We start from the raw sequence: 25,108 nt of genomic DNA on the forward strand, positions 1-25,108 counted from the left end.
AGCTGTGATATCACCTATTGTGAATGGTGGATCCTGTGTTATCTACTGTATATAGAGGTGTTATCAGTCATTGTACAGGAGGAGGAGGTGAGCTGTGACATCACCTATTGTGAATGGTGAATCCTGTGTTACCTACTGTATATAGAGGTGTTATCAGTCATGGTACAGGAGGAGGAGGTGAGCTGTGATATCACCTCTTGTGGCTGGTGGATCCTGTGTTATCTACTGTATATAGAGGTGTTATAAGTCATTGTACAGGAGGGGGAGGTGAGCTGTGACATCACCTATTGTGAATGGTGGATCCTGTGTGATCTACTGTATATAGAGGTGTTATCAGTCATTGTACAGGAGGAGGAGGTGAGCTGTGACATCTCCTATTGTGAATGGTGGATCCTGTATTATCTACTGTATATAGAGGTGTTATCAGTCATTGTACAGGAGGAGGAGGTGAGCTGTGATATCACCTATTGTGGATGGTGGATCCTGTGTTATCTACTGTATATAGAGGTGTTATCAGTCATTGTACAGGAGGAGGAGGTGAGCTGTGACATCACCTATTGTGAATGGTGAATCCTGTGTTACCTACTGTATATAGAGGTGTTATCAGTCATGGTACAGGAGGAGGAGGTGAGCTGTGATATCACCTATTGTGGATGGTGGATCCTGTGTTATCTACTGTATATAGAGGTGTTATCAGTCATGGTACAGGAGGAGGTGAGCTGTGATATCACCTATTGTGAATGGTGGATCCTGTGTTATCTACTGTATATAGAGGTGTTATCAGTCATGGTACAGGAGGAGGAGGTGAGCTGTGATATCACCTATTGTGGATGGTGGATCCTGTGTTATCTACTGTATATAGAGGTGTTATCAGTCATTGAAGAGGAGGAGGTGAGCTGTGACATCACCTATTGTGAATGGTGGATCCTGTGTTACCTACTGTACTGTATATAGAGGTGTTATCAGTTATTGTACAGGAGGAGGAGGTGAGCTGTGATATCACCTATTGTGAATGGTGGGTCCTGTGTTATCTACTGTATATAGAGGTGTTATCAGTCATTGTACAGGAGGAGGAGGTGAGCTGTGACATCACCTATTGTGAATGGTGGATCCTGTGCTATCTACTGTATATAGAGGTGTTATCAGTCATTGTACAGGAGGAGGTAACCTGTGATATCACCTATTGTGAATGGTGGATCCTGTGTTATCTACTATATATAGAGGTGTTATCAGTCATTGTACAGGAGGAGGAGGTGAGCTGTGACATCTATTGCGAATTGTGGATCCTGTGTGATCTACTGTATATAGAGGTGTTATCAGTCATTGTACAGGAGGAGGAGGTAAGCTGTGACATCACCTATTGTGAATGGTGGATCCTGTGTTACCTACTGTATATAGAGGTGTTATCAGTCATTGTACAGGAGGAGGAGGTGAGCTGTGATATCACCTATTGTGAATGGTGGATCCTGTGTTATCTACTGTATATAGAGGTGTTATCAGTCATTGTACAGGAGGAGGAGGTGAGCTGTGACATCACCTATTGTGAATGGTGGATCCTGTGCTATCTACTGTATAAAGAGGTGTTATCAGTCATTGTACAGGAGGAGGAGGTGAGCTGTGATATCACCTATTGTGAATGGCGGATCCTGTGTTATCTACTGTATATAGAGGTGCTATCAGTCATTGTACAGGAGGAGGAGGTGAGCTGTGACATCACCTATTGTGAATGGTGGATCCTGTGTTACCTACTGTATATAGAGGTGTTATCAGTCATTGTACAGGAGGAGGTGAGCTGTGACATCACCTATTGTGAATGGTGGATCCTGTGTTACCTACTGTATATAGAGGTGTTATCAGTCATTGTACAGGAGGAGGTAACCTGTGATATCACCTATTGTGAATGGTGGATCCTGTGTTATCTACTGCATATAGAGGTGTTATCAGTCATTGTACAGGAGGAGGTAACCTGTGATATCACCTATTGTGAATGGTGGATCCTGTGTTATCTACTGCATATAGAGGTGCTATCAGTCATTGTACAGAGGAGGAGGTGAGCTGTGACATCACCTATTGTGAATGGTGGATCTCGTGTTATCTACTGTATATAGAGGTATTATCAGTTATTGTACAGGAGGAGGAGGTGAGCTGTGACATCACCTATTGTGAATGGTGGATCCTGTGTTATCTACTGTATATAGAGGTGTTATCAGTCATTGTACAGGAGGAGGAGGTGAGCTGTGATATCACCTATTGTGAATGGTGGATCCTGTGTTATCTACTGTATATAGAGGTGTTATCAGTCATTGTACGGGAGGAGGAGGTGAGCTGTGACATCACCTATTGTAAATGGTGGATCCTGTGTTACCTGCTGTATATAGAGGTGTTATCAGTCATTGTACAGGAGGAGGTAACCTGTGATATCACCTATTGTGAATGGTGGATCCTGTGTTATCTACTGCATATAGAGGTGCTATCAGTCATTGTACAGAGGAGGAGGTGAGCTGTGACATCACCTATTGTGAATGGTGGATTTCCTGTTATCTACTGTATATAGAGGTATTATCAGTTGTTGTACAGGAGGAGGAGGTGAGCTGTGACATCACCTATTGTGAATGGTGGATCCTGTGTTATCTACTGTATATAGAGGTGTTATCAGTCATTGTACAGGAGGAGGAGGTGAGCTGTGATATCACCTATTGTGAATGGTGGATCCTGTGTTATCTACTGTATATAGAGGTGTTATCAGTCATTGTACAGGAGGAGGAGGTGAGCTGTGACATCACCTATTGTGAATGGTGGATCCTGTGTTATCTACTGTATATAGAGGTGTTATCAGTCATTGTACAGGAGGAGGAGGTAACCTGTGATATCACCTATTGTGAATGGTGGATCCTGTGTTATCTACTGTATATAGAGGTGTTATCAGTCATTGTACAGGAGGAGGTAACCTGTGATATCACCTATTGTGAATGGTGGATCCTGTGTTATCTACTGCATATAGAGGTGCTATCAGTCATTGTACAGAGGAGGTGAGCTGTGACATCACCTATTGTGAATGGTGGATCCTGTGTTATCTACTGCATATAGAGGTGTTATCAGTCATTGTACAGGAGGGGAGGAGGTGAGCTGTGACATCACCTATTGTGAATGGTGGATCCTGTGTTATCTGCTGTATATAGAGGTGTTATCAGTCATTGTACAGGAGGAGGTGAGCTGTGACATCACCTATTGTGAATGGTGGATCCTGTGTTATCTGCCCTTTCTGTTCTCGCTACCCTGCTGCAAGTTCTCTGATCAGCTCTTCCTCCCTGAATTGAGCAAATCTACTAAAATTATATATCAGGAGATTCGCTTAATCCCAGAAATAGTCAGTGGTGGACCATCCTGTTGGCTGCAGTGGGGACCTCATGGAGTGCTAAAATTAGTGGTATGACTGGTTTTTCATTGGTATCCTGCAGTGGCCGCATCCTATGGAAACATGGGGGGTCAGTGGGTGCTCTAGTCTGCTAGCCAAAACAGCATGGTCCAGGGCTCATCCCACCGAACATCCACTCTCTTTTTATTGTGGGCATAATATTATTCAGACAACACAGGGTGAGGGTAAAACAGTGTGGCAATAATTTATTGAACCACAAAACAGGTAAATAACACATAGAACAGTCCCAGCTCAATTCCCAAGATGGTGCAAATCAGAGTCTCACCCTGTCCCTGATACACCAGTATTAGAGCAGCTGTGACTTCAGAGCTTCCAGGGCCAACTACCCCACCTGTGGCAAGCACACAGAGAGGAGGTACCAACAAGCTTAGGAAGCTGACAGTCCAGTGATATATGAAGCCAGGTGACCTGATTGTCCCAACCTGGATTCTCCAAACGTCGTTGAGGGTTCAGTGATGGTCAATGAGGCAGCTTGTATTTCTTCAGTTGGATCCATGATGCCATGGCTACGGTAATGTATGGATTCTCTAAACACAGGCAGATCCTCTTTTTTATAGTTCACAACTGTCATTCAGGCATTCCATCACATGCTTGGGGCAAGGTGGAAAGAGGTCATCCCTCACTTCTGAAGTGTTCAAACAACATGCATGAAGCGTCCTTCATATTTGCAGAGCACCAATGGGTCATCAACCATATTAACAAACATTGTTCAATTATCCTGTGCCTTTGTTTCCCATGGATAGTAGAACAATACTAGAACAGATACAATAGGTAATCAGCAGCCAGTCAATAAACATTCAATTGACAAATAGGGTCAACATTCAGTCTGATATGATCAAAAGCTCATGTCCTTGGGCCTAATGAAATAATACCTCTGGATAATTAATAAATGCTGTATCCTCACACACCCTTAATGGCATTGTTGTCTTGAAGGTTAGACTATGAATTATGGCGGACCATGAGACCACAAGTGGGTGTGGAGGTACAACCTTTAGTTATGTACTAGTACCCTAATTGATATCGTGATGGACAATCCATGATCAGGTGGGCATCAACACCTTATTGTGTATCCAATCCTTGGGAGACCGCACATGACCCTCGATGAGTGCAAAGCCCAGTGGTTATGAGTCATATAGTGCCATCTATGGTTACACACTTGTATCCTACTTTGTATTGGTATTCGGTTCCATAACTCATGACACATCAACATTTTGGTGGGTATTGGCTTCTTGTAGGATTGTCTTTGGAACCTAGTGGAGTACCAGCCCTTCTAGGTATTAGTACCATTAGGTTGCATGCATGCTAGCACTAGCATCATAGTTCGCTTTGATATCTTGGTGGATAGCTATGATGAGGCATAAAGGCTGGGTCGGGTACTGACATGATCAGACATGAATGTCGGGTTGGGTACTGACATGATGAGGGTTAGGTTATGACCAAAGATGGAGTCCCAGCACTCTAGTAGGTATGGGATGTACAAACGGGCAATTTGGGTGTTTTGTTTTCAAAGGCCACATGTCGGGGTTGTAATCCTATAGAATCAGAGTATTGCCCTTGTGTCTGCTTTCATTTATCAACCTGTTTTAGAAAGTTGCAATTCTTCTTTTCTAACCGCTCTCCAGTCCATTAACAAATGAAAGAAATTTTGCTCCCAATCCCCAAAACAGGCGCTAGAGGGAATAATTAGTTTTCCATTTCACCCTCCGTCACTAACCTATTTGTACTAATCTAATTAATTTTTAATTTCAGGGCGAGTCGCTACCTGTAAGTTTTCACGTACTAACAATGTTTGTCTCTTCTACCTGCTCCTCTCCCACTTTTCCCCATCCCTGTGCGTCCTGCTTATCTTGTTTCATGCTGCCATGGACAGTCGGCCCGATACTTCTTTCATCTGGTTCCTCAACCCGCTTAAATCCATCAAGTACCTCATCTGTAACCGATACAAGTGGCTCATCATTAAGATCGTGCTGGCGTTGCTCCTGTTGGCCATGGTGGCCCTCTTCCTGTATAGCATGCCAGGTTACATGGTCAAGAAACTGCTCGGGGCATGAAGAGGTGTCCAGGAGAATAGACTCTGCAGTGCCTGCACTTCCGCGAGATGTTTGTTCTTTCCATCATAGACTGTGTAGTATTGTGAAGGGGTTCAAGCACAAAATTTTATTCTGTGTGAATTATTTTAGCATTTTTACTGAGATGCCGGGAGGGCAAAGGTCCAACAGTGAGTCAACGAGGAACCTTGGAGTTCTGTTCTCCGGTAGTCCTAAGCTTCTCCTGGCTGATCGCACCAATGCTCTTTTTCTAGGAAGTTCCTAAGGGAATGTTTGCAGTAGATCAACCTGTGCAACTATGTTTGCTGTGTGTGTTGACGCGTTTTGCCCCATGCAAACTTTTTGCATGTCCTACATGTTGTTCAACTGTGGTATTAAAGGGATCCGGTCATGAGGGCTGGGTCCTTCACATTCATTACAGGCTCCAATGTGATAATCTGAGAAGGTTGATCTAAGAAACTTCCCATTAATGGGGCTACAAAATACCAAAAATGGTCTTCCCATCAGGAAAAATAGGCCCCATTTTTCATTTTCCAACTCCTAGGAAACAGGTTGAGCCATTCGCAAAGTTGCTTCTTTTTACCCAGCAATCAGATGATGGTGGGCCATCAAACTGGGCAAAGTACAAGATGTCCTAATCTACCTAGTGCCCTTGTGAGAGATTCACTTTGAAACAAAAAAAAGAGGCAAAATTTTACCTCCAACAATATATCCAATGTAGATCTAGGAGACTGCAAAAAGTTCCAGTTCTAAAACAAGCAAGTAGATCCTCTGAATTTATGAAATCCACCAGTTTCCTGTTCAAATGACTAAAATCAGCAGGTCGATTCGTAGATGTCCACAAAACCAAACACAGTCTAAATTGTACAAATATTGACCACAACTGGGCAAATGGCAAAATCTCTTACGGTCTTACGAACATTGAGTAGTTGGAGACCTGATCAAGGTCAATGATTATCAAATTTCAGTTCTTCCTGATCTTCCACCAAGAAGAGCGACCTCAATAGCTAGAAAATCACTCTGGGGTCCCGCTCTTCGCCGGAACAAAATGCGTTTCTCTAGAAAATGTAACTTTTGCCTTATTGCTGTAGAGCCCAAATAATCAACTGAAAGCACAGAGTACAAAGAATCTTTTTTTTACATAATTTAATCTATTTTATTTCGAAAATAGAAAAATAATAAATTTAGCACAATCTTCTAGAAAGTCGCAAAAAAAAGTAAAAAAAAGTTTCAAATTAATTTGTATTTTCCTACTTAATTTCTTCTCCGTTCAATGAAGAGAATTTTATAAACCAAGAGATTTCCAAAAATGAAAAACTTCATTATATCATCTACTCAAAAGATATTAAAAGTATTTCCGCGCTGTTACTTTTCACTGTTTTTTTTTTTTAATTATTCTTTTTTTCGATTGTTTTAGACCCTCCACAGCCAATAAGTGAGGTAGAAATAGAACCGACGAGAAAGTCTGAGATCTGACACAAGGAAATCTAAGATTTGGTCGATACGACGCGTTTCACGCACTTTTCTTTAATGCTTGAAAATTATTTCCAAAGATGTCAATGAAGTCGTTGAACAAAAGATTTTTTTTTTTTTTTGCCTAGAACAAAAAGATTTCTCCTACTGTGGGCAGACAACCCGTGCACTTAAAGGGGAAATGTCATCAGGAAATTATTCATTGTTTAAATCAGTTTTTATGTATTAAATATATATTTTTCCCCCCAAATAATCTATATTTATCAAATATAAAAATTAGAAATCTTGCAATTTTCACACCGACTACTGGAGATGTTTTAATTGCTAACTCATGTAGATCTGACCCTTAGGGTCACTGCGGAGAAGGAGGAGGTGTGCTGTGACATCGTCTATTGTGATTGGTGGATCCTGTGTTATCAGCTGTGGATAGAGGTGTTAACAGGCACTATAATCCTGCCTGTGATGATAATGAGACTGTTGAAAAGTCCTCTGTAAAGAACAGGAGGTATGAATCTAAACGAGCCCCAGTAGCCAGGATGAAAATGGCAAGATTACATTTTTTTCTTAATACAGATTGTGATATAAAAAAAAACATTTCCCCCCCCACACACACACACACAAAAAAAAGAAGGCACATGTAACACAAAAACCTGAGTTAAACACCAGGCCCTTTCCTGATGATATGTTCCCTTCAACATCTGATATCCATGGACTTCTGCGGCATATAAATCCCGCATCCTGGTAAAACCCTCCTAGCGGTGTGCTGTGCCCGGCCGCGGCGCGTTTCACATAGTCTTCTAGTAGAAAAAAACTTGGCGCTCCGATGTTTGCGGTGAAAAATAGATAACCCATTTAATAAGTAATCTTCTAGCTCCCGCCTTAGTCATCAGGTTTTCATCTCCCAGAATGCATTTTTTTTGGGCCCCCCGGTAGATGGAGCCGACAACATAATAGAAACCAATGCAATAAACCATTGAGAAAATGAGTCCCGAGAGCAATAGACGACTCTTGCCGCCATTAACTAACGCAGTCCCCGACTGACGAGTGATCTCGTGATGACATCATTAATCCCCCCGTCCCCATGTTATAGCAATATTGCTTTATCCCCCTCCTCCATTTTGGGGGGGCTCATTTCCTGCTCTGCACTAATTTGAGTTGTGAACTTTGTAAAGAATTTTATTTATAGTTTTCGTTGAGTGAATTGTAATTTGTTTTTGTTTTTTTTTCTTCCCCTTGTTTTGTCTGTTTTTATTTGTTTTGTTCTTTTTTGTGTTTGTTACAATAATAAAATGTTGATTGTGCGGCTCCAGTCGTCCTAATACCAGTCTGATGTGGCTGCTGCGTCCCCTGCGTATCGCCGCCGTGCTGCTGTGGAGACATTACAGGTGGCACTTGCTGGGCGCGCTCCTGGCGGCCGTGGCGCTGCTGTTTGTGGCGCTGTCCCTGTATACGATGCCAGGGGCGCTCAACCAGAGGTTCCTAAACCCTGGTAGATGAAGGGGGCCACAGATTAGATACAGAATGTCAGGGGGTTAGGTGGATCGCTGAGACAGGGTCACACGAGGGGATTAGATACACAGCTCAGCAAATGGTATCACACATCATAGGATTCAGTATATGACCTAGTAATTGGTGTCACACGACAGAATTAGATAAACGGCTCAGCAAACGGTATCGCACATGGCACGATTAGATACACTGCTTGGTGTCACGATAGGCTGAGATACACAGCTCAGTAATTAGCATCGGACATAAAAAAGGTGGATACTCGGAGGATTTAAAGATAGCGAGGGACGCTGGAGTTGTTGTATTCTAAGACCCTCTATTATGTTTTGGGATTGCACCTGGAGACTCACGCCTTAAAGATGTAAGTGGCTCCTGTGAACGACTGAGGATCACGTGAGGTGACCAGCGGGGGGGTTGTCCAGTCCCGGGACACTGATATTTGTAGGGGACGGTTTCTTCATCATGTGACTATTTTACTAGTCTATGTTTTGTAACTCACTGGAATAAAGACTTTGTCTGAAAATGAAATCCGGCCTGCATCGTGTGTTTCATTCATGTGAGAGGCTAAAGGGCCCCTCTAACTGAGGAAAACAGACAGAGGAATGTTTGTGTCTCACACCCACGGTGAACATTACACGTCACACAACACATCACCATTGTTCTGCCACCTATTTTATTATTGATATAGAAGAGAGTCTTCAGTGTAAACCTTGTTTTCAGCAGTGAGTCGATCCTTCTCTACATGACAGTATCAGACGTGGTCAATGTCTACCAGTATGGTTTGCGTGGGAGCAATCTCCAGCTCAGAATTGATCTAAAAAGAAAATAATATTTATGAAACACAAAATCTAAGCATTCACAAAAAGAGGCATAAAAGCCGTACCCATGGCGGTGCCTAAAATCGGTTCTTCTGATTTCTTGTATTTAGGAAGATGGGTCTCATTATGAATAATTGTTAATTATCTAGTAATATTGTTCACATGTATTGACTGACTTCTTGCGAACCTCTTTACTGCAGGCTACATGTATTGCCATACACTGCATGGACTGGGCTCAAACTAAAAGATCATGTTTAAAACTGCAGTTTAGAAACTTACAAGGACCATACTGTGGTCATCTCTCTACTCCACATACAGGATACAAAGGCTGCATTTCACGTGTCAGATGTCGAAATAAAAAAAAAGCAGAGGAAAGAAAATCGTTCCCTCCTTTACCTTTTTTTTAATCTTTTTAGAGTGTTTTGGGTGCCCTGATTTATGTTATGTAAAATCATCGCATCACTGAACCCCACCCTTGAGAGATCGGTCAGGATACCCCGCAGCCCGGCTGGAGCACATTACCTTGGAGTTGAGGTACTGATGTAACAACATTCTCAGTTCTGTGTTCTGCTGCCGCAGAGATGATGTTTCGGTAATCAGTTCTGATCGATTGGTCAGGACATCACTGAAACACACCGAGGAGAAGGTGAATTATAAAAATAGTAAATACCCAGCTCTGGTTTACATCCATGTGATACTGAGCGACTCCAAAGTTGCCTTCACATTTCTTAACAGAGATTTTATAACGTTCTGTCCTCTGCGCCAAGAGACGACCTTAGGTAGAAACTGGAGTTTGTGTAGGATACAAGGTACCAGACGTACTAATATTTCTCCATGGCAGCTTCCAGGGCGTCCCAGACCTTGAGCCGAGATTGCGGGATGACCTGCGCGGCTGTACTCCAATAAACCGTGTCCTCGCTGCTGTCGCGCTCGCTTATCCCTGCCGATCTTTGATGCGGTTTCTCCCTATAGGATAAGTCACTTATATAAATAGAGAAGTCACAACTGCCCCGTATCGGGGTAAAGCTCTAGGAGGTTGAATGTGCACAGCATGAGCCCGTGGTGGTTATTGCACCACCGGCCCATGGATGCTTCACCCTGAAATCTACACGCTCTGAACAATGGAGAGCTGGACCTGCGCTGGTGGGCCGCCATGGTGAAGGCTTTCAGGGCTCGCAGGACATCATTGGGGTGGATGAGGTCAGGCGCGTGGAGATGGGTCTGATCCGACTCCTGCGGTCCTTCTTCCTCCTTAAATAGAGCAAAGAGGTGAAGGTCGGGATCAGATCAGTGTTTGCCATTGGGTCAGAACCTAGGCCCGTAGGTGGATCTGCCGGTAAACGCGTCGGCCCGTCAGACTCAGGGTGGAACTCTTTTTCTAAGATCCATAGGGCATTTCTATCATGTCTGTGCGATTATATTCACTAAATAGTGTGCCAATCAGCGGCCTGATGCTGTAAGCTCCTCCCCCCTGACTCCTAACAAGGAGTCAGATCTGCAATGTTGTGTCGTGACCCATTCCAGCAGGCCATCTGCTCTCGAGGAATAGGAACCATGTGTGGGACGCAGGGCTGTGGAGTCGGTAAGCCAAACCTCCGACTCCTCAATTTCCATGACACCAACTCCACCAAAATGGTCTCTAACTCCGACTCCATGAATCCGACTCTACAGTCCGACCAGGGCTGTGGAGTCGGTAAGCCAAACCTCCGACTCTGACTCCACCAAATTGGGCTTCAACTCCGACTCCATGAATCCGACTCCACAGTCCGGCCAGGGCTGTGGAGTCCATAAGCTAAACCTCCCACTCCTCAATTTCCATGACACCGACTCTGACTCCACCAAAATGGGCTCCGACTCCATGAATCCGACTCCACAGTCCGGCCAGGGCTGTGGAGTCGGTAAGCCAAACCTCCGACTCCTCAATTTCCATGACACCAACTCCACCAAAATGGTCTCTAACTCCGACTCCATGAATCCGACTCTACAGTCCGACCAGGGCTGTGGAGTCGGTAAGCCAAACCTCCGACTCTGACTCCACCAAATTGGGCTTCAACTCCGACTCCATGAATCCGACTCCACAGTCCGGCCAGGGCTGTGGAGTCCATAAGCTAAACCTCCCACTCCTCAATTTCCATGACACCAACTCTGACTCCACCAAAATGGGCTCCGACTCCATGAATCCGACTCCACAGTCCGGCCAGGGCTGTGGAGTCGGTAAGCCAAACCTCCGACTCCTCAATTTCCATGACTCCGACTCCACAGTCCTGGTGGGATGCCTGACTTCATGATAGGAATTCACTCACCCCAGATGCAATGGCCTCTCTTACCTGTGGGGGACGCTCTTGCCGCTGTTTGTACTTCAGGAAAAAGTCCACAAGTTTGTAGACGTCGTCTTCCACTTCTATCTGCAGCGCCTGTATGACGGGGGACGTTGTTAGCCTCATAATGGGGGGCATTAGCCCGGCAGCCTGACACTGGGGATGTGATAGCCCCCCATACACACTCGTATCCTTCTACAGGACCACACTGAAAGCGACTACAGTGTCCTCAGCACCTGAATACCAGTCAACAACATGGTGGTCGACCCTAGAGTCAGTCCCAGGGCGCCCACCACTACTGTGATCCTACATTATAAGTAGGGGCTACGCACCCACTATCCCACTATTTAAGGCTGTATAGATCCATTTGCACTTACCCCAAATATGGAGTCCAGCCGTATTAGGGAGCACTCGTCCTTTTCCAGCGGGGCCAGCAGCTGCACCAGTTTATCCTCTATCAGGAATCCCTGGGAAAAGTAAAAGTGATGACACCACCGTACGGGAAGGACAGATATCCTGTCCACCGGTCACTTACAGACTCATCACACAGAACCTCCAGGATCTGCTTCACAGTCCGGCGAGAGAACGGCGATGATGAGGGGTCCGAGCCTTCCTGGTCACTAGATAATACTGGTTCATCACAGCCTTCTGTGTATGACATAAGAGAAGAAATTACAGAACCACTATTGCATCAAGTGTTTTATTTCACCCCGAGCTGGATTCACAGCTACTCTGCTCAGTAATGTTGTATAATATCCTTCATTTTGCCATATTCTAGTAAGTGTTTTATATCACCCCAGTGTTGGACTCACAGATACTCTACGCGGTACTGCTATGTAATGTCCTCCATCCTTTTCCTTTCTAGTAACTGTTTTATCTCACCCTAGAGTTGGATTACAGCTACTCTGCTGAGTATTGCTGTATAATGTCTTCCATGTTGCTGCTGCAGCCTTCTAGTAAGTGTTTTATCTCACCCCAGATCTGCATTCGCAGGTACACTGCTTGGTATTGCTGCATCATGTCCTCCATACTGCTGCAGCCTTCTAGTAAGTGTTTTATCTCACCCAGAGCTGTATTTGCAGGTACACTGCTCGGTATTGCTGCATCATGTCCTCCATACTGCTGCAGACTTCTAGTAAGTGTTTTATCTCACCCAGAGCTGTATTTGCAGGTACACTGCTTGGTATTGCTGCATAACGTCCTACATGCTACTGCTCCCTTTATGTGCTATATAGAAGCAGGAGAGCAGGAATACAAGGGTAAACGGCTCCACGATGAACATTAAAGACAGAACTTAACATTGTAAAATGTTCCCCTTATATAAGGGGATCTATAAAACTTTCTTTACGCAGACAAGAAGTGCATTCTCCTCCCTTAATGTCCTGCCTTGCTGACTGTTCCCAGTAAATATTCTAACCAAAAATTCCATTTCCCGGGAAACCCTTGATCAGATTTTTTCGGTAAGGCGACTGACTGCAGCAGGAGCTCTCCCTCACTGAAGTCACTCTCACCAGAGATCCTCATGACTTCTTGGGCCAGCTTGCTGGCTGTCTTCTGTTCCTTGGGTTTCACCATCAGCGGCCCAACATTATCCATGAAGCCCAGGTCTGGCTCCTTCCAGGGGAGTCCGAGCTGCTGCTCGTGTATAATGCGATCCACCTCCAGCGCCTTCTCCACCAGCTGCTTCATTTCCTCCTCGTTCATCACCCAGATGTCATAAAACTTCTTGGAGTCCACAGCTGCAAAATGCCTGATGTAGAGGAAAGCGACAGGGAAATCACTGCTAAGCTAGGTGGAAACAGTCAGCAAGCCTGGGCAATGAAGCACTCTGGGCCGACCTCGTCTTCTTCTGCAGCTCCTTGTACTGCTCAGCGATCCTCTTGAAGTCGTCACTCAGCGCCTGGTTCTCCTCTTTGTATTGTTTGCTTTGTTTCTCCAGCTTTATCTTCAGGTTGTTGAGGACGTCCTGCAATCTGCAAGAAATAAAGGAGGACGCAAATCATAAAAGGAGGAGCGCGAAAACATTCCACACGGAGAGAACAGATTTGACTGATTTTTATTTTAACTTCATGGTTAACTCACTGCCTTCTGAACTGCATCAATAATCTGTCCTGTTCAAAACAAGAGAGATTGCCAGCTCACTGAGGGATCAGATTACAGCTGCCTATTGAAGTCTCAGTGTTCAATCTCACTGCAGTGCTGGATTTACAGCTACACTGCACAGTACTGCAGTATAATGTACTTCATGCTGCTTTTTAATAAGAGTTTTATCTCCTTTTAGAGTCAGATTCAAAGCGGCAGAATGTCCTGCAGGCTGCTGCTTTCTACTAAGTGTTTACCTCACCCCCCTGCTGGATTCACATTAACACTGCACAGTGCTGCTTTATAATAATCTCCATACTGAAGGTGCTTCTATTCAGTGTTTATCTCATCCCAGTGGTGGATTAATAGCTACAATGCTCAATACAGCTGAATAATGTCCTTCATCTGCTTTGAAAGAAGTTATTTAGTTAACCCTTGAGATGAATTCAGAGGAACACTGCTCAGTAGCCCTTTTGAATGTCACTCTATACTGCTGCTTCAAGAAAAATGTTATCTCTCTAGTGTTGTATTCACAGCTACACTGCTCAGTACTACTGTATAATGATCTCCATGCTGCTGCTTTCTAGTGTTTTGCTTAATGTCCGTGCAAGATTCACAGCTACACTGCTTAGTGCTGCTGCATAATGTCCTCTATGCTGCTGCTTTTTAATAAGTGTTTTACATAACCCCTGCAAGATTCACAGCTACACTGCTAAGTGCTTCTACATAATGTCCTCCATGCTGTTGCTTTCTAGTAAGTGTTTTACGTAACCTCAGTGCAAGATTCACAGCTACACTGCCAAGTGGTACTGCATAATATCCTCCATGCTGCTCCTCTCTAGTAAGTGTTTTACATAACCTCAGTGCAAGTTTCACAGCTACACTGATCAGTGCTGCTGCATAATGTCCTCCATGCTGCTGCTTTCTAGTGTTTTACGTAACCTCAGTGCAAGATTCACAGCTACACTGCTCAGTGCTTTCTGGTAGGTGTTTTACATAATCTCAGTGCAAGATTCATAGCTACACTGCTCAGTACTACTGTATAATGCCCTCCATGTTGCTGCTTTCTAGTAAGTTTTACGTAACGTCAGTGCAAGATTCGCAGCTACACTGCTTAGTGCTTCTGCATAATGTCCTCCATGCTGCTGCTTTCTAATGTTTTACATAACCTCAGTACAAGATTTGCAGCTACACTGCTAAGTGCTTCAGCATGTCCTCCATGCTGCTTTCTACTGTTTAACATAACCTCAGTGCAAGATTCACAGCTACACTGTTATGATGGAATGTAGGCTGAATGTAAGATTCACAGCTACATTTATTATGATGGAATATAGGCTGAACTAGATGGACAAATGTCTTTTTTCGGCCTTACTAACTATGTTACTATGTTACTATGTTACTGCTCAGTGCTTTCTAATAAGTGTTTTACGTAACCTCAGTGCAAGATTCACAGTTACACTGCTCAGTGCTTTCTAGTAAGTGTTTTACATCACCTCAGTGAAAGATTCCAAGCTACACTTCTTAGTGCTGCAGTATAATCTCCTCCATGCTGCTGCTTCTTGTCTCTGTGTGTTGTGTGTGAAGGAGACATTACAGCAGCTATTGTCCAGCTAAACAACTAAAACTAAGATAGCACCTGCAGAGGAAAAACCTGTGAAAAATGCAGGAAACAAGTCAAATAATGGCCAGAAATAAAGTTATTCTTCATGTACACATTTCGGGATATTCTGAAAAACTACATTTTTAAAACCCAAAAGATATCGGGAGCATTACCGTGTGATCTTCCTCTTCTGCTGGGACTTGGTGATGGTATTTTCCTCGTCCCTCTTCTTCAGCACCTGGAAGTTATACTCCAGCTTCTCCTGGTTCAGCTGGTACGTGGCCTTCATCTGCTGCAGCTGCTGCTGGAGGATCTGCACCGGGCGAGGACAGAGACGTTACATGGGGCCGTGAGGTGCCGGCACTGAGCTCCTGCGTACGGCACAGCCGGCGCCCACTGTCTGCGGAGATGGCGCGGCTGTGTGCATGCTGGCTGTAATGTGTGCCCAATCATTAGGGGTGCACATACTTTCCTCTCACCTGGACGTCTGTCTCCAGCTTAATTTTGATCATGTTGTATTCCTCCCCGTCCTGCACCCGGAGCCGATTCAGCTGCTGCTCGTACTCCTGCACCTTCTTCATCCTGTTCATGAGACTCTCCAGCTACAGAGGCAAAGCAGAGTCCTGAGCATGACACAGAGGCCGAGCAGAATCCTGAGCATGACACAGAGAACGAGCAGAGTCCTGAGCATGACACAGAGAACGAGCAGAGTCCTGAGCATGACACAGAGAACGAGCAGAGTCCTGAGCATGACACACAGACCGAGCAGAGTCCTGAGCATGACACAGAGAACGAGCAGAGTCCTGAGCATGACACAGAGAACGAGCAGAGACCTGAGCATGACACAAAGACCGAGCAGAGTCCTGAGCATGACACAGAGAACGAGCAGAGTCCTGAGCATGACACAGACCGAGCAGAGTCCTGAGCATGACACAGAGGCCGAGCAGAGTCCTGAGCATGACACAGAGGCCGAGCAGAGTCCTGAGCATGACACAGAGAACGAGCAGAGTCCTGAGCATGACACAAAGACCGAGCAGAGTCCTGAGCATGACACAGAGAACGAGCAGAGTCCTGAGCATGACACAGAGAACGAGCAGAGTCCTGAGCATGACACAGAGAACGAGCAGAGTCCTGAGCATGACACAGAGGCCGAGCAGAGTCCTGAGCATGACACAGAGGCCGAGCAGAGTCCTGAGCATGACACAGAGAACGAGCAGAGTCCTGAGCATGACACAGAGGTCGAGCAGAGTCCTGAGCATGACACAGAGACCGAGCAGAGTCCTGAGCATGACACAGAGAACGAGCAGAGTCCTGAGCATGACACAGAGAACGAGCAGAGTCCTGAGCATGACACAGAGAACGAGCAGAGTCCTGAGCATGGCACAAAGACCGAGCAGAGTCCTGAGCATGACACAGACCGAGCAGAGTCCTGAGCATGACACAGAGACCGAGCAGAGTCCTGAGCATGACACAGAGGTCGAGCAGAGTCCTGAGCATGACACAGAGACCGAGCAGAGACCTGAGCATGACACAGAGAACGAGCAGAGTCCTGAGCATGACACAGAGAACGAGCAGAGTCCTGAGCATGACACAGAGAACGAGCAGAGTCCTGAGCATGACACAGAGAACGAGCAGAGTCCTGAGCATGACACAGAGGCCGAGCAGAGTCCTGAGCATGACACAAAGACCGAGCAGAGTCCTGAGCATGACACAGAGGCCGAGCAGAGTCCTGAGCATGACACAGAGAACGAGCAGAGTCCTGAGCATGACACAAAGACCGAGCAGAGTCCTGAGCATGACACAGAGAACGAGCAGAGTCCTGAGCATGACACAGAGACTGAGCAGAGTCCTGAGCATGACACAAAGACCGAGCAGAGTCCTGAGCATGACACAGAGAACGAGCAGAGTCCTGAGCATGACACAAAGACCGAGCAGAGTCCTGAGCATGACACAGAGAACGAGCAGAGTCCTGAACATGACACAGAGAACGAGCAGAGTCCTGAGCATGACACAAAGACCGAGCAGAGTCCTGAGCATGACACAGAGACCGAGCAGAGTCCTGAGCATGACACAAAGACCGAGCAGAGTCCTGAGCATGACACAGAGGCCGAGCAGAGTCCTGAGCATGACACAGAGGCCGAGCAGAGTCCTGAGCATGACACAGAGAACGAGCAGAGTCCTGAGCATGACACAGAACGAGCAGAGTCCTGAGCATGACACAGAGAACGAGCAGAGTCCTGAGCATGACACAGAGGCCGAGCAGAGTCCTGAGCATGACACAGAGGCCGAGCAGAGTCCTGAGCATGACACAGAACGAGCAGAGTCCTGAGCATGACACAGAGAACGAGCAGAGTCCTGAGCATGACACAGAGAACGAGCAGAGAGCTGAGCATGACACAGAGAACGAGCAGAGTCCTGAGCATGACACAGAGAACGAGCAGAGTCCTGAGCATGACACAGAGAACGAGCAGAGTCCTGAGCATGACACACAGAACGAGCAGAGTCCTGAGCATGACACAAAGACCGAGCAGAGTCCTGAGCATGACACAGAGAACGAGCAGAGTCCTGAGCATGACACAGAGGCCGAGCAGAGTCCTGAGCATGACACAAAGACCGAGCAGAGTCCTGAGCATGACACAGAGGCCGAGCAGAGTCCTGAGCATGACACAGAGAACGAGCAGAGTCCTGAGCATGACACAAAGACCGAGCAGAGTCCTGAGCATGACACAGAGAACGAGCAGAGTCCTGAGCATGACACAAAGACCGAGCAGAGTCCTGAGCATGACACAGAGGCCGAGCAGAGTCCTGAGCATGACACAGAGGCCGAGCAGAGTCCTGAGCATGACACAGAGAACGAGCAGAGTCCTGAGCATGACACAAAGACCGAGCAGAGTCCTGAGCATGACACAGAGGCCGAGCAGAGTCCTGAGCATGACACAGAGGCCGAGCAGAGTCCTGAGCATGACACAGAACGAGCAGAGTCCTGAGCATGACACAGAGAACGAGCAGAGTCCTGAGCATGACACAGAGAACGAGCAGAGTCCTGAGCATGACACAGAGAACGAGCAGAGAGCTGAGCATGACACAGAGAACGAGCAGAGTCCTGAGCATGACACAGAGAACGAGCAGAGTCCTGAGCATGACACAGAGAACGAGCAGAGTCCTGAGCATGACACACAGAACGAGCAGAGTCCTGAGCATGACACAAAGACCGAGCAGAGTCCTGAGCATGACACAGAGAACGAGCAGAGTCCTGAGCATGACACAGAGAACGAGCAGAGTCCTGAGCATGACACAAAGACCGAGCAGAGTCCTGAGCATGACACAGAGAACGAGCAGAGTCCTGAGCATGACACAAAGACCGAGCAGAGTCCTGAGCATGACACAGAGAACGAGCAGAGTCCTGAGCATGACACAGAGAACGAGCAGAGTCCTGAGCATGACACAGAGAACGAGCAGAGTCCTGAGCATGACACAGAGAACGAGCAGAGTCCTGAGCATGACACAGAGAACGAGCAGAGTCCTGAGCATGACACAGAGAACGAGCAGAGTCCTGAGCATGACACAAAGACCGAGCAGAGTCCTGAGCATGACACAGAGAACGAGCAGAGTCCTGAGCATGACACAGAGAACGAGCAGAGTCCTGAGCATGACACAAAGACCGAGCAGAGTCCTGAGCATGACACAGAGAACGAGCAGAGTCCTGAGCATGACACAGAGAACGAGCAGAGTCCTGAGCATGACACAGAGAACGAGCAGAGTCCTGACCATGACACAGAGAACGAGCAGAGTCCTGAGCATGACACAGAGAACAAGCAGAGTCCTGAGCATGACACAAAGACCGAGCAGAGTCCTGAGCATGACACAGAGAACGAGCAGAGTCCTGAGCATGACACAAAGACCGAGCAGAGACCTGAGCATGACACAGAGAACGAGCAGATTCCTGAGCATGACACAGAGAACGAGCAGAGTCCTGAGCATGACACAGACCGAGCAGAGTCCTGAGCATGACACAGAGACCGAGCAGAGTCCTGAGCATAACACAGAGACCGAGCAGAGACCTGAGCATGACACAGACCGAGTAGAGTCCTGAGCATGACACAGAGACCGAGCAGAGTCCTGAGCATGACACAGAGGTCGAGCAGAGTCCTGAGCATGACACAAAGAACGAGCAGAGTCCTGAGCATGACACAGAGACCGAGCAGAGTCCTGAGCATGACACAGACCGAGCAGAGTCCTGAGCATGACACAGAGGTCGAGCAGAGACCTGAGCATGACACAGAGAACGAGCAGAGTCCTGAGCATGACACAGAGAACGAGCAGAGTCCTGAGCATGACACAGACCGAACAGTCCTGAGCATGACACAGACCGAGCAGAGTCCTGAGCATGACACAGAGGTCGAGCAGAGACCTGAGCATGACACAAAGAACGAGCAGAGTCCTGAGCATGACACAGAGAACGAGCAGAGACCTGAGCATGACACAGAGAACGAGCAGAGTCCTGAGCATGACACAGACCGAGCAGAGTCCTGAGCATGACACAGAGACCGAGCAGAGTCCTGAGCATGACACAGAGACCGAGCAGAGACCTGAGCATGACACAGAGACCGAGCAGAGTCCTGAGCATGACACAGAGACCGAGCAGAGTCCTGAGCATGAAACAGACCGAGCAGAGTCCTGAGCATGACACAGAGACCGAGCAGAGTTCTGAGCATGACACAGAGGCCGAGCAGAGACCTGAGCATGACACAGAGGTCGAGCAGAGTCCTGAGCATGACACAAAGAACGAGCAGAGTCCTGAGCATGACACAGAGAACAAGCAGAGACCTGAGCATGACACAGAGAACGAGCAGAGTCCTGAGCATGACACAGACCGAGCAGAGTCCTGAGCATGACACAGAGACCGAGCAGAGTCCTGAGCATGACACAGAGACCGAGCAGAGACCTGAGCATGACACAGAGACCGAGCAGAGTCCTGAGCATGACACAGAGACCGAGCAGAGTCCTGAGCATGACACAGACCGAGCAGAGTCCTGAGCATGACACAGAGACCGAGCAGAGTCCTGAGCATGACACAGAGACCGAGCAGAGACCTGAGCATGACACAGAGACCGAGCAGAGTCCTGAGCATGACACAGAGACCGAGCAGAGTCCTGAGCATGACACAGACCGAGCAGAGTCCTGAGCATGACACAGAGACCGAGCAGAGTCCTGAGCATGACACAGAGGCCGAGCAGAGACCTGAGCAGGACACAGAGGTCGAGCAGAGTCCTGAGCATGACACAGAGAACGAGCAGAGTCCTGAGCATGACACAGACCGAGCAGAGACCTGAGCATGACACAGAGACCGAGCAGAGCCCTGAGCATGACACAGAGACCGAGCAGAGTCCTGAGCATGACACAGAGAACGAGCAGAGTCCTGAGCATGACACAGACACCGAGCAGAGTCCTGAGCATGACACAGAGGCCGAGCAGAGTCCTGAGCATGACACAGACCGAGCAGATTCCTGAGCATGACACAGAGACCGAGCAGAGAGCTGAGCATGACACAGACCGAGCAGAGTCCTGAGCATGACACAGAGACCGAGCAGAGTCCTGAGCATGACACAGACCGAGCAGATTCCTGAGCATGACACAGAGACCGAGCAGAGAGCTGAGCATGACACAGACCGAGCAGAGTCCTGAGCATGACACAGAGACCGAGCAGAGTCCTGAGCATGACACAGACCGAGCAGAGACCTGAGCATGACACAGAGACCGAGCAGAGTCCTGAGCATGACACAGACCGAGCAGAGACCTGAGCATGGCACACAGACCGAGCAGAGACCTGAGCATGACACAGAACGAGCAGAGTCCTGAGCATGACACAGAGAACGAGCAGAGTCCTGAGCATGACACTGAGAACGAGCAGAGTCCTGAGCATGACACAGAGACCGAGCAGAGACCTGAGCATGACACACAGAACGAGCAGAGTCCTGAGCATGACACAGAGAACGAGCAGAGTCCTGAGCATGACACTGAGAACGAGCAGAGTCCTGAGCATGACACAGAGGCCGAGCAGAGACCTGAGCATGACACACAGAATGAGCAGAGTCCTGATCATGACACAGAGACCGAGCAGAGTCCTGAGCATGACACAGAGACCGAGCAGAGTACTGAGCATGACACAGACACTGAGGCCGAGCAGAGTCCTGAGTATGACACAGACCGAGCAGAGTCCTGAGCATGACACAGAGACCGAGCAGAGACCTGAGCATGACACAGAGACCGAGCAGAGTCCTGAGCATGACACAGAGACCGAGCAGAGTCCTGAGCATGACACAGACCGAGCAGATTCCTGAGCATGACACAGAGAATGAGCAGAGTCCTGAGCATGACACAGAGACCAATCAGAGTCCTGAGCATGACACAGAGAACGAGCAGAGTCCTGAGCATGACACAGAGAACGAGCAGAGTCCTGAGCATGACACAGAGAACGAGCAGAGTCCTGAGCATGACACAGAGACCGGGCATCTAGGAAATAGCGACCACAATATTGTACAGTTTCACCTGTCTTTCACTAGGGGGACTTGTCAGGGAGTCACAAAAACACTGAACTTTAGGAAGGCAAAGTTTGACCAGCTTAGAGATGCCCTTAATCTGGTAGACTGGGACAATATCCTCAGAAATAAGAATACAGATAATAAATGGGAAATGTTTAAGAACATCCTAAATAGGCAGTGTAAGCGGTTTATACCTTGTGGGAATAAAAGGACTAGAAATAGGAAAAACCCAATGTGGCTAAACAAAGAAGTAAGACAGGCAATTAACAGTAAAAAGAAAGCATTTGCACTACTGAAGCAGGATGGCACCATTGAAGCTCTAAAAAACTATAGGGAGAAAAATACTTTATCTAAAAAACTAATTAAAGCTGCCAAAAAGGAAACAGAGAAGCACATTGCTAAGGAGAGTAAAACTAATCCCAAACTGTTCTTCAACTATATCAATAGTAAAAGAATAAAAACTGAAAATGTAGGCCCCTTAAAAAATAGTGAGGAAAGAATGGTTGTAGATGACGAGGAAAAAGCTAACATATTAAACACCTTCTTCTCCACGGTATTCACGGTGGAAAATGAAATGCTAGGTGAAATCCCAAGAAACAATGAAAACCCTATATTAAGGGTCACCAATCTAACCCAAGAAGAGGTGCGAAACCGGCTAAATAAGATTAAAATAGATAAATCTCCGGGTCCGGATGGCATACACCCACGAGTACTAAGAGAACTAAGTAATGTAATAGATAAACCATTATTTCTTATTTTTAGGGACTCTATAGAGACAGGGTCTGTTCCGCAGGACTGGCGCATAGCAAATAACATAGTAACATAGTTAGTAAGGCCGAAAAAAGACATTTGTCCATCCAGTTCAGCCTATATTCCATCATAATAAATACCCAGATCTACGTCCTTCTACAGAACCTAATAATTGTATGATACAATATTGTTCTGCTCCAGGAAGACATCCAGGCCTCTCTTGAACCCCTCGACTGAGTTCGCCATCACCACCTCCTCAGGCAAGCAATTCCAGATTCTCACTGCCCTAACAGTAAAGAATCCTCTTCTATGTTGGTGGAAAAACCTTCTCTCCTCCAGACGCAAAGAATGCCCCCTTGTGCCCGTCACCTTCCTTGGTATAAACAGATCCTCAGCGAGATATTTGTATTGTCCCCTTATATACTTATACATGGTTATTAGATCGCCCCTCAGTCGTCTTTTTTCTAGACTAAATAATCCTAATTTCGCTAATCTATCTGGGTATTGTAGTTCTCCCATCCCCTTTATTAATTTTGTTGCCCTCCTTTGTACTCTCTCTAGTTCCATTATATCCTTCCTGAGCACCGGTGCCCAAAACTGGACACAGTACTCCATGTGCGGTCTAACTAGGGATTTGTACAGAGGCAGTATAATGCTCTCATCATGTGTATCCAGACCTCTTTTAATGCACCCCATGATCCTGTTTGCCTTGGCAGCTGCTGCCTGGCACTGGCTGCTCCAGGTAAGTTGTGGTAATATGTGGTGCCAATATTCAAAAAGGGCTCTAAAAGTGAACCTGGAAATTATAGGCCAGTAAGTCTAACCTCTATTGTTGGTAAAATATTTGAAGGGTTTCTGAGGGATGTTATTCTGGATTATCTCAATGAGAATAACTGTTTAACTCCATATCAGCATGGGTTTATGAGAAATCGCTCCTGTCAAACCAATCTAATCAGTTTTTATGAAGAGGTAAGCTATAGGCTGGACCACGGTGAGTCATTGGACGTGGTATATCTCGATTTTTCCAAAGCGTTTGATACCGTGCCGCACAAGAGGTTGGTACACAAAATGAGAATGCTTGGTCTGGGGGAAAATGTGTGTAAATGGGTTAGTAACTGGCTTAGTGATAGAAAGCAGAGGGTGGTTATAAATGGTATAGTCTCTTACTGGGTCGCTGTGACCAGTGGGGTACCGCAGGGGTCGGTATTGGGACCTGTTCTCTTCAACATATTCATTAATGATCTGGTAGAAGGTTTACACAGTAAAATATCGATATTTGCAGATGATACAAAACTATGTAAAGCAGTTAATACAAGAGAAGATAGTATTCTGCTACAGATGGATCTGGATAAGTTGGAAACTTGGGCTGAAAGGTGGCAGATGAGGTTTAACAATGATAAATGTAAGGTTATACACATGGGAAGAAGGAATCAATGTCACCATTACACACTGAACGGGAAACCACTGGGTAAATCTGACAGTGAGAAGGACTTGGGGATCCTAGTTAATGATAAACTTACCTGGAGCAGCCAGTGCCAGGCAGCAGCTGCCAAGGCAAACAGGATCATGGGGTGCATTAAAAGAGGTCTGGATACACATGATGAGAGCATTATACTGCCTCTGTACAAATCCCTAGTTAGACCGCACATGGAGTACTGTGTCCAGTTTTGGGCACCGGTGCTCAGGAAGGATATAATGGAACTAGAGAGAGTACAAAGGAGGGCAACAAAATTAATAAAGGGGATGGGAGAACTACAATACCCAGATAGATTAGCGAAATTAGGATTATTTAGTCTAGAAAAAAGACGACTGAGGGGCGATCTAATAACCATGTATAAGTATATAAGGGGACAATACAAATATCTCGCTGAGGATCTGTTTATACCAAGGAAGGTGACGGGCACAAGGGGGCATTCTTTGCGTCTGGAGGAGAGAAGGTTTTTCCACCAACATAGAAGAGGATTCTTTACTGTTAGGGCAGTGAGAATCTGGAATTGCTTGCCTGAGGAGGTGGTGATGGCGAACTCAGTCGAGGGGTTCAAGAGAGGCCTGGATGTCTTCCTGGAGCAGAACAATATTGTATCATACAATTATTAGGTTCTGTAGAAGGACGTAAATCTGGGGATTTATTATGATGGAATATAGGCTGAACTGGATGGACAAATGTCTTTTTTCGGCCTTACTAACTATGTTACTATGTTACTATGTTACCGAGCAGAGTCCTGAGCATGACACAGAGACCGAGCAGAGTCCTGAACATGACACAGAGAACGAGCAAAGTCCTGAGCATGACACAGAGAATGAGCAGAGTCCTGAGCATGACACAGAGGCCGAGCAGAGTCCTGAGCATGACACAGAGAACGAGCAGAGTCCTGAGCATGACACAGACCGAGCAGAGTCCTGAGTATGACACAGAGACCGAGCAGAGACCTGAGCATGACACAGACCGAGCAGAGTCCTGAGCATGACACAGAGGTCGAGCAGAGTCCTGAGCATGACACAGAGAACGAGCAGAGTCCTGAGCATGACACAGAG

The 25,108-nt window shown here is 46.6% G+C and overlaps 2 protein-coding genes across 23 annotated transcripts in view; one reads left to right on the top strand and one right to left on the bottom strand.

Moving 5' to 3' along the window:
• Positions 1-8,982, top strand: part of OTOF (otoferlin) — a 342,337-nt gene extending 333,355 nt beyond the window's left edge. For 10 of the 22 annotated variants that reach the window (XM_069728470.1, XM_069728473.1, XM_069728472.1 and 7 more), the window contains one exon: positions 8,268-8,593. In XM_069728470.1, the coding sequence (XP_069584571.1) occupies positions 8,268-8,454 (187 nt within the window). In that variant the 3' untranslated portion in view covers positions 8,455-8,593. Of the gene's footprint in view, positions 1-5,306 lie in introns of all 22 variants that reach the window. The other 12 variants (XM_069728471.1, XM_069728475.1, XM_069728478.1 and 9 more) reach the window with 3 other exon arrangements.
• A 137-nt stretch (positions 8,983-9,119) lies between these two features.
• The window catches only part of DRC1 (dynein regulatory complex subunit 1), a 60,862-nt gene continuing 44,873 nt past the window's right edge, over positions 9,120-25,108 (bottom strand). Inside the window, exons 8-18 of the mRNA XM_069728479.1 lie at positions 15,761-15,883; positions 15,455-15,594; positions 13,438-13,572; positions 13,111-13,349; positions 12,135-12,247; positions 11,977-12,066; positions 11,609-11,695; positions 10,417-10,532; positions 10,104-10,247; positions 9,804-9,906; positions 9,120-9,277 (exon numbers count right to left, since the gene is read on the bottom strand). Of these exons, the coding sequence (XP_069584580.1) occupies positions 9,215-9,277; positions 9,804-9,906; positions 10,104-10,247; positions 10,417-10,532; positions 11,609-11,695; positions 11,977-12,066; positions 12,135-12,247; positions 13,111-13,349; positions 13,438-13,572; positions 15,455-15,594; positions 15,761-15,883 (1,353 nt within the window). The 3' untranslated portion in view covers positions 9,120-9,214. The remainder of the gene's footprint in view (positions 9,278-9,803; positions 9,907-10,103; positions 10,248-10,416; positions 10,533-11,608; positions 11,696-11,976; positions 12,067-12,134; positions 12,248-13,110; positions 13,350-13,437; positions 13,573-15,454; positions 15,595-15,760; positions 15,884-25,108) is intronic.

The sequence above is a fragment of the Ranitomeya imitator genome, chromosome 5 (genome assembly GCF_032444005.1).
Source record: "Ranitomeya imitator isolate aRanImi1 chromosome 5, aRanImi1.pri, whole genome shotgun sequence".
Taxonomy (NCBI): Eukaryota; Metazoa; Chordata; class Amphibia; order Anura; family Dendrobatidae; genus Ranitomeya; species Ranitomeya imitator.